General features: G+C 41.6%; 1 protein-coding gene across 1 annotated transcript; it reads right to left on the bottom strand.

The window, feature by feature from the left end:
- Positions 7,165–9,871, bottom strand: LOC109839047 (protein FAR1-RELATED SEQUENCE 5-like). The gene is made up of 2 exons (XM_020407480.1): positions 8,761–9,871; positions 7,165–8,664 (listed from the first exon to the last, which is right to left on the bottom strand). Exons 1-2 carry the CDS (start codon positions 8,818–8,820, stop codon positions 7,165–7,167), a joined length of 1,560 nt encoding a protein of 519 aa, XP_020263069.1. The 5' UTR covers positions 8,821–9,871.

Below are 10,004 nucleotides of genomic sequence, written 5' to 3'. Positions count from 1 at the left end.
AGAACTACTGGGCTCAGAAGCTGAGCGGCGGTCGACCGCAGAGGACATGTCGGTCGACTGCCCAAAGCGCAGAAACAATTCTGCAGGCAGGAACGTGCGACGGTCGATCGCTGAGTCCTATGCGGTCGACCGCTGGGCGGACAGAACCTCATTCTGGGTTCTGTCAGCTACCGAACTCATACAAAAACTTGGGGATTTCTATACCCATTATACTATAACCTTTTAATAGAGAACCATGGCAATAAACAACAAGTTTAAATGGTTAAAACCTCATTATCAAAAATCCCAAACCCTAAACAACATGATTTTAAAAGTTCTTAAATAGTAAAAATGAGGTTAACTCTCCTAAAAACATTTCAGATCAAAATCTCATTTATTAAACATCATTAGTGAACCTTTTAAGACTAAAATATATGATTCTTGCACCTCATGCCATAAGGCCTACTTTATCTACAAAAATACGATTTGGGCTTAATAAAAACCGGATAAAAACTCAAATCTAAGCATAAAAACGAAATGGGATGAAGTTGGGCGAGATGTTACTCGCCTACGACGAAAACGAAGCCCTAGATCTGGAGGAAGATGATCCCTCTCGCTGAATCCACCAACAATTCGCTGAAAAGCCCTCCAAAGCTCCTCCAAATCACCAAGGAGTGAGAAACTAGGGTTTGAGGGGGAGAGAGGGGGCTAGGGTTTTGATTTCAGATGAGAAATGGGGCTCTTTAGGGTTTGATAGTATATATACTAACCCCACAACCCGACCCGAACCCGACCCGAAACCCATTAAGACCCAACACAGAAAAACTCTCTGCCTGCTGTGCGGTCGCCCGCCGCGCCTTGCGCGGTCGACCGCACAGCAGGAGAAAAGTCTCCTGTGTGCCCGACTGCTGTGCGGTCGACCGCCGCGCACATCGCGGTCGACCGCACAGCAGAACAACTGCCTGCTATGCCTTCTATCACATGCTGATCAATCCCCTTGATTTCTCTAACATAGAAATTCTTGCTAGGCTCCCAAACACTATTTATCACATTTATTTAACATATATATATGGTTGTTCATCTCAAAAGAAATGTTTACCACTAATAACTCAATATATTCATTAATAAATTTACCGGGTTCTACATTCTTCCCCCCTTAAAAGAATTCCGTCCTCGAAATTCGGAAATCATACTCATCTCGAAATATAAAATTCTAGATGAGCGCACATGGATATTTATACTTAACCGTCCAAAATGATAATATTCTCGCTCAAGCCCTAATCTAATGAAACTAGTACATCGGGTGAAAAATCCAAACAAGGAACCCCCCATACATATACCATGTGTTCCAAAAGATTAAGATTGTGGCGAAGGTATTCTCATTCTAGTGTTAATTATATATAACCAAGGATATCAACATATTATAAGGTACTTGTCATGAAATTTATTTACCTGATCAAACAAATGTGGGTAGTCGCGTCGCATGTCCTCCTCGCGCTCCCAAGAAGCTTCCTCAACTCCACTTCGGTTCCATTGAACTTTCACCAATGGAATCACCTTGTTCCTGAGCCTCTTGTCCTCTCTAGCAAGTATAGACACTGGGATCTCAATAGTAGTCAAATCATCCTGAAGCTCAATCTCCGGTATATCCACCACTCGCCGCTGCTCCTCATCATGCAAGTGTTTCTTGAGCATAGAGATATGGAACACATTGTGTACACTAGACATAGATGGTGGAAGATCTAGTCTGTATGACACCGCTCCAATACGCTCCAAAATCTGGAAAGGTCCAATATATCTCGGTGCAAGCTTCCCTCGCCTCCCAAATCGCTGCACGCCTTTCATAGGCGATACCTTCAGCATAACCAAATCCCCAATCTGAAACTCTAGGGGTCTTCGCCTCTTATCTGCATAACTCTTCTGCCGGCTCTGAGCGGCTAGAATCCGCTCTCTGATCAATGCTACCTTCTCAGTAGTCTGCCTCACAAGCTCTGGCCCAAGCATCAAGCTATCCTCTGGCTCTGCCCAGCATATCGGTGATCTACAGGGCCTCCCGTACAATGCCTCATACGGAGCCATGCCGATCGTCGCTTGATAACTGTTGTTATAAGTGAATTCTACCAATGGGATATGATCCTCCCAGCTGCCTTGGAAGTCAATGACACATGCCCTCAACATGTCCTCCAATACCTGATTCACCCTCTCCGTCTGACCATCTGTCTGCGGGTGGAATACACTGCTATAAGATAGTCTGCTGTCAAATGAGTCCTGGAAACTCCTCCAAAAGTGTGAAGTGAAAACTGATCCTCAATCCGATACGATCGTATCTGGAACTCCATGGAGTCGAACTATCTCCCGAATGAATATCCTCGCATACGACTCGGCTATGTAAGTGGTCCTCACTGGAATAAAATACGCTGACTTCGTCAACCGGTCCACTATCACCCAAACAGAATCATTCTCCTTCTTCGACTTCGGCAACCCTACAATAAAATCCATGGAAATATCCGCCCACTTCCACTCCGGAATAGGCAAAGGCTGAAGGGTCCCTGCCGGTCTCTGATGCTCTGCCTTCACCTGCTGACAGGTAAAACATCTAGCCACATAGTCTGCAACCTCTCTACGCATACCTCTCCACCAGAAATGTCTCTTCAAGTCCTTGTACATTTTGGTGGTTCCTGGATGCACCGTGTACCTAGTACGGTGTGCCTCATCAAATAGCTCCCTCTTCAGCTCTGCACTGGCTGGCATAACCAATCTACCCTTCATCCGTAGACCTCCATCAGCTCCAATGGTCCAATCAGTCTTAGGCTCTTTGTAAATCTCCTCCTTTCGGATTTGAATCCAAGAGTCTCCCAACTGAGCTCTGACAACTCTGTCACTCCAAGATGGCTGCACTGAGATAGCTCCCAAGAATGCACTGGTTCCTCCAATCTCGGGTCTAAAATCAAACTGGCTAAGAGTGACAAGATCCCGATACAATGAACACCTCAAAGCCGAAACCTGATGCCGACGCTTCCTACTCAAAGCATCTGCTACAACGTTCGCCTTCCCCGGATGATACTGAATCGCGAACTCGTAGTCCTTGATAAACTCAATCCACCTCCTCTGCCTCTGATTGAGTTCCTTCTGAGAAAAGAGGTACTTCAGACTCTGATGGTATGTGAATAACTCAAACTGCACCCCATATAGGTAGTGCCTCCAAGACTTCAGTGCAAATACCACTGCTGCCAACTCCAAATCATGAGTGGGATAGTTCTGCTCATGCGTTCTAGTTGTCCTACTGTTAGTTCTGGAACATCTCGAGTTAGTTCTACTTCAAGTTGGCGTTATTTCTAGCACAAGTGTTTGTTCTGTGGCCCATGTTAGGCCTATCTCAGTCATTGTTAGTTCTATATGTCTTCCTGTTAGTTCAAGCACATCTCGAGTTAGTTCTACTTCGTGCCACGTTATTTTTAGCACAAGTGTTTGTACTCGAGATGGCCATGTTATCCCTAGCTCACTCCTAGTTAGTTCTAGATGCCCTCCTGTTAGTTCAAGCCCATCTCCTGTTAGTTCTACTTCGTGCTGGCGTTATTTCTAGCCCAAGTGTTTGTTCTGTTATGTCATGATATCCCTAGCTCACTCCTTGTTAGTTCTAGCTGTCCTCTTGTTAGTTCTAGAACATACAGAGTTAGTTCTATTACGTTGCTTAAATATTGTACCCACTTAATCAAGCCTTGTACCTACTTGTAAAAACTTTTATACCCACTTAATCAAGTTTGGTACCCACTTAATCAAGTTTGGTACCCATTTATTCAAGTTTTGTACCCACTTAACCATGTTTTGTACCTCATTATACTGGAATCAAAATTTTGTACACACTTTTTCAAGTTTTGTACCCATTTATACATGTTTTGTACCCAATTAATCAAGCCTTGTACCTACTTGTAAAAACTTTTGTACCCACTTAATCAAGTTTTGTACCCATTTATTCAAGTTTTGTATCCACTTAACCATGTTTTGTACCTCATTATTCTGGAATCAAAATTTTGTACACACTTATTCAAGTTTTGTACCCATTTTTACACGTTTTGTACCTACTTAAGTACCGTTTTGTACCCATTTATACACGTTTTGTACCTACTTAGGTACCGTTTTGTACCCATTTATACACGTTTTGTACCCAATTAATCAAGCCTTGTACCTATTTGTAAAAACTTTTGTACACACTTAATCTAGTTTTGTACCCATTTATTCAAGTTTTGTACCCACTTAACCATGTTTTGTACCTCATTATTCTGGAATCAAAATTTTGTACACATTTATTCAAGTTTTGTACCCATTTATACACGTTCTAGTTGTCCTACTGTTAGTTCTGGAACATCTCGAGTTAGTTCTACTTCAAGTTGGCGTTATTTCTAGCACAAGTGTTTGTTCTGTGGCCCATGTTAGGCCTATCTCAGTCATTGTTAGTTCTATATGTCTTCCTGTTAGTTCAAGCACATCTCGAGTTAGTTCTACTTCGTGCCACGTTATTTTTAGCACAAGTGTTTGTACTCGAGATGGCCATGTTATCCCTAGCTCACTCCTAGTTAGTTCTAGATGCCCTCCTGTTAGTTCAAGCCCATCTCCTGTTAGTTCTACTTCGTGCTGGCGTTATTTCTAGCCCAAGTGTTTGTTCTGTTATGTCATGATATCCCTAGCTCACTCCTTGTTATATCTAGCTGTCCTCTTGTTAGTTCTATCACATACAGAGTTAGTTCTATTACGTTGCTTAAATATTGTACCCACTTAATCAAGCCTTGTACCTACTTGTAAAAACTTTTGTACACACTTAATCAAGTTTTGTACCCACTTAATCAAGTTTGGTACCCATTTATTCAAGTTTTGTACCCACTTAACCATGTTTTGTACCTCATTATACTGGAATCAAAATTTTGTACACACTTTTTCAAGTTTTGTACCCATTTATACACGTTTTGTACCCAATTAATCAAGCCTTGTACCTATTTGTAAAAACTTTTGTACACACTTAATCTAGTTTTGTACCCATTTATTCAAGTTTTGTACCCACTTAACCATGTTTTGTACCTCATTATTCTGGAATCAAAATTTTGTACACATTTATTCAAGTTTTGTACCCATTTATACACGTTCTAGTTGTCCTACTGTTAGTTCTGGAACATCTCGAGTTAGTTCTACTTCAAGTTGGCGTTATTTCTAGCACAAGTGTTTGTTCTGTGGCCCATGTTAGGCCTATCTCAGTCATTGTTAGTTCTATACGTCTTCTTGTTAGTTCAAGCCCATCTCGAGTTAGTTCTACTTCGTGCCCACGTTATTTTTAGCACAAGTGTTTGTACTCGAGATGGCCATGTTATCCCTAGCTCACTCCTAGTTAGTTCTAGATGCCCTCCTGTTAGTTCAAGCCCATCTCCTGTTAGTTCTACTTCGTGCTGGCGTTATTTCTAGCCCAAGTGTTTGTTCTGTTATGTCATGATATCCCTAGCTCACTCCTTGTTATATCTAGCTGTCCTCTTGTTAGTTCTATCACATACAGAGTTAGTTCTATTACGTTGCTTAAATATTGTACCCACTTAATCAAGCCTTGTACCTACTTGTAAAAACTTTTATACCCACTTAATCAAGTTTGGTACCCACTTAATCAAGTTTGGTACCCATTTATTCAAGTTTTGTACCCACTTAACCATGTTTTGTACCTCAATATACTGGAATCAAATTTTGTACACACTTATTCAAGTTTTGTACCCATTTATACACGTTTTGTACCCAATTAATCAAGCCTTGTACCTACTTGTAAAAACTTTTGTACACACTTAATCAAGTTTTGTACCCACTTAATCAAGTTTGGTACCCATTTATTCAAGTTTTGTACCCACTTAACCATGTTTTGTACCTCATTATTCTGCTGCAAATTTTGTACCCACTTATTCAAGTTTTGTACCCATTTATACACGTTTTGTACCTACTTAGGCACCCTTTTATACCTCTTTGCTCTGGATTCAAATATTGTACCCACTTAATCAAGCTTTGTACCCACTTAATCAAGCTTTGTACCTAATAATGCCATGATTTTATTTTTGTACCCACTTATTCAAGTTTAGTACCCACTAATTGCTCGTTTTGTACCCACTTAATACTGTTTTGTTCCTCATTGTTCTGGGGGAAAAAATTAATTCAAATTATCATCCATACATGATTAATCCATACAACCACATTATCATCCATACATACATAAATCTTAAGGGAAAAGTGAATAAATCAAATTGTGAACATTCAACCGAAACACATGCTTTGTTTTGGCCCTCCGTAAACTTTGTTTTGGCGATGCCGTTAACTTTCTCGACCTCCACGAGCAACATTTTTGTTCTACAAAAAAAATTGCAACTTTATCATGACAAATGCAAAGACATTGAAAAAATATTAAATCAAGATTAAGTATAATACCTTAGCTAAAGGACAACTCGTTATATAATGTCCTTTTCCCTTACAAAACCCACAAAATCTTTGTTTTTTTATACTCTTTTCTTGTGCTATCTCCACTCCCGACTTAATTCTAGTAGCATGTGCTGGTCGTCCCTTCGTGGCAACAGGCTTATCTGGATCACGAATAGTGATTTGAGTTGCTTCCTCTATAGAGATGGGTATGGATGAAGTAGGCATCTTATTGCTGGCATTGCTCTCATTTCCATTGTCGTTATGTTCCTTCTCAATCTTGGAATTCTCAACTTCTTCAAAAAATGAGTCTAAAAAAGCACTAAACTTATCATGAAGTGTACTTGAAGTCAATGTATCTTCTAGTGCCTTGTTACATCTACTCCTAAGGGCCCAATGTTTAATGATAGATAGTTGGTCTTCACTATTTGTAATGCAATTTCTAACAACTCCGCAACCAACATGTCTTGCTTTAATTGTCCATCGTTGCATGATATATCTTGATGGAATTTCTAATACTTGCTTCTTTACTAAAATGTGCAAGCTATGTTTGCATAATATACCTTCCATCTCAAATCTCGCACAAGAGCACTTAATTCTTTTTTCTTTGGATGTATCGAAAACAACATGATGCTTTACTATCTTCTTGCTTTCAGCCTCGCTATCTATATTCCAAACGGCATAAGTAGCACTTGCGCCGTCCTTCGACAACTTTTCATGAAGCATGGAGTAACTATCCTTGAGTTCTTTCTAAAAGATAGTAAACAGATTCTTCGTATAATTCTCTCGAGCTTGTTTTTCAATGGGATGTTCAATTATCAATGTAGGAACTGAGTTTGTGGACTTAAAATCTTGCTCAAGTTCAGCGGCTCGGCGAGCTCTGACAGCATTATCATACTGCTTAACAAAATCATGTAACTCGGTATTTACATTCACAAAATGATCAAAAAAAGCATTAATTCCCTCACTCCGCTGAGTAGATGTCATTCCTGCAGTAAAAGTGTCTTTAAGATACACTGGAGCCCAATGATCTCGATGATTGTATAAATTTACTAACCAACTCCTTTTATCTGCACCATATTTGTCCCTCATTTCTTCCCAACGCTTTTCAAATTTTTCTTCCGATTTACTCCAATACCATTTGTTATACTTTACACCAACATCCTCACCATAATCATTATGCATTGATTGAAGATTTTGTAAGGCATTCCTACGAAGGTGCCAAGAACAAAAGCGATGGCGAGTTTTAGGAAAAACTTTGTGAATAGCACCACACATAGCTTTATCTTGATCAGTGATGATTGTTACTGGTGCTATACCCGACATACATTTTAACCATTGGCTAAATAACCATATAAACGTCTCCTCCGTTTCATCGGCCAGTAACGCACACCCAAATAGAGTAGACTGTCGATGATGGTTAACGCCCGTAAATGGTGCAAACGGCAATTTTAAATTGTTCGTTCTATATGTAACATCAAAGCAAACAACATCTCCAAATTGCAAGTAAGAAGTCCTCGACCTACCATCCATCCAAAAAACACTTCTCATCGTCCCATCATTTTCTAAATCAAGTGCGAAGTAAAATTGAGGATCAGATACCTTTTTCTCTTGAAATTGACGAACTATGTTCACGCACTCATGGCCGACGTTGTTTCTTCGTTTAAGTCTAAGTTGTGCTTGGCATTCTTGTTGAGTGAGAGAGCCTTGTTCATTGCCATGAGCAACGTCTACAACCTTACAAATGGCAGAAGGCCGTAAACCTTGATTGTCAAGAGTATCTATCAACCTTTTTGTCGATTGAGCTCGATGAAGTGTCCGATGTGAGTAGTGCTTCTTTACCCGAGTTGGGGTGGTTAATGGATGACCATTATGCTTACTGTTTAACTTTCGGACCACCCATTTTTCAGTGCTTCTATCAAGTCCAATAACCATCCTTGCGTTGCATCCACATCTTGTATCGAACTTTCGAATTACATTCCGACCATCTTCTCTTTTATCTTTTAAAGATTTAAAGCCTTCTTTGTCACATACAAATATTCTAGATAGGATTGCATCTTTCTTTCTCGACCAAGCTGTGTGACCCTTGCGAACACCAAATCCCTTAAGTCTGGCGTATGCATTGTAGAAATTATAAGCTTCCTCATGAGTAGAGAACTCCATTCCGATATATGGATCAACGCTGTTTAAATTATCTTCACCATTTTCAACGCCCATAAGCTCATCACCATTCTCCTCATGCTCGGATGCCTATAAAAATAGAGAAACAAAACTCATGCTAAAAGACAACTATTTTGGTATATGTCATTAGTTAGTAGTACACTATAAACAATAAGATATTATCACCTGAGGGGGAAGCCATGTTGTAGATAGTAGATCATGGTCCTGGCTTTTATCTTCTTCCATTGTTGCCTCACGTGAGAGAATTGGTGGAGTGTCTATACAAGCTATCAAATTATCACATATAAGAAGTTCAAAATCGCTCAAAAAACGTCATCAAGTTGATCTTTCAATTTCACTAAACAATTTCTAAACGATAGTTTAAACCAAATTTAAAGTTTATATCCAATTTAACAATACATGGCAAAAATAGCTCTAAATTATCCGGCTCGTAGCCATAGAGTGAGTGCTGCAAACCAAGTAATGTATGAGCTGAAATTAAAAGGAAGAAGATAGATCCAAGGAATATGCATGAGGGAAGATAGAACCATCATGAAATCCACTAGATCTAACAGGAACGCCAACTAGAACTAACATGCCTCGTAATAGAACTAACATCATCTCCATTAGAGCTAACATGCATCCCGGTAGCATTAACATGCATTTCAGTTAAAACTAACACGTTAATTTAGAGCTAGCTAACATGCATTTCAGTTAGAACTAACACGTTAATTTAGACCTGATGCCTTACCTCGGTGGAGGCGAGCTCGACAGCGGCGAAGTGCGATGAGCCGGCGGCAACACTGAGCGGGGACGGCAAGCGCAGGCTGCGGCGATTTCGTGAGGTGGAGAGGAGGGGGGAGGTGATGGCGAGGATGACGTCGAGGGCTTGATCGATCTCCGGAGGCGGCGATGAACCTGAGGGCTGAGCTCGAATGCCGTCGGAGGCGTGGCTGATGACGAGGGGTGAGCTCGATGGCGAGGACGAGTAGACGGCGATGACCCGGCGGCGACGCTCAGCTGCGGTGATCTCGGGCGCTGGAGAGGAGGAGGGGAGGTGATGGCTAGGGCAAGGGGACGGCGGCGACGCTGATCGGGGACGTCGAGACACAGGCCGAGCTTGGGCGCCGGCGCTTTCGGGCGGTGGTGAGGGGGAGGAGGTCGGTGATGGCGACCGAATGCGCGATCTTGAGCCGGCGGCGACGCTGATCGGGGGCGGCGAGCTCCGGCGGCGATTTCGGGCGCTGGAGAGGAGGAGGCGGGAGGTGATGGCGCGATCTGGGCGGGAGAGATGAGAGAGGGGTAGGGATTTTGGGGGGATGGGATTTTCAACGAAGGGCTCAGATCTCTCTGAGGGGTTTTGAATAAACGGCCCAGATCGCGCATCCTCAGATGACAGCCTACGGAGTCACCGCAGATTCACTTGACCC

This window comes from Asparagus officinalis, chromosome 4 (genome assembly GCF_001876935.1).
Source record: "Asparagus officinalis chromosome 4, Aspof.V1, whole genome shotgun sequence".
Taxonomy (NCBI): domain Eukaryota; kingdom Viridiplantae; phylum Streptophyta; class Magnoliopsida; order Asparagales; family Asparagaceae; genus Asparagus; species Asparagus officinalis.
This window is presented reverse-complemented; position numbering and strand designations above follow the sequence as displayed.

Excerpts from the sequence above, each read along its gene's own strand:
- LOC109839047 (XM_020407480.1), bottom strand. The coding sequence starts at position 8,820 with ATGGAAGAAGATAAAAGCCAGGACCATGATCTACTATCTACAACATGG. Across the intron at positions 8,665-8,760 it reads CAACATGGCTTCCCCCTCAG|GCATCCGAGCATGAGGAGAA; the intron begins GTGATAATATCT and ends CTATTTTTATAG.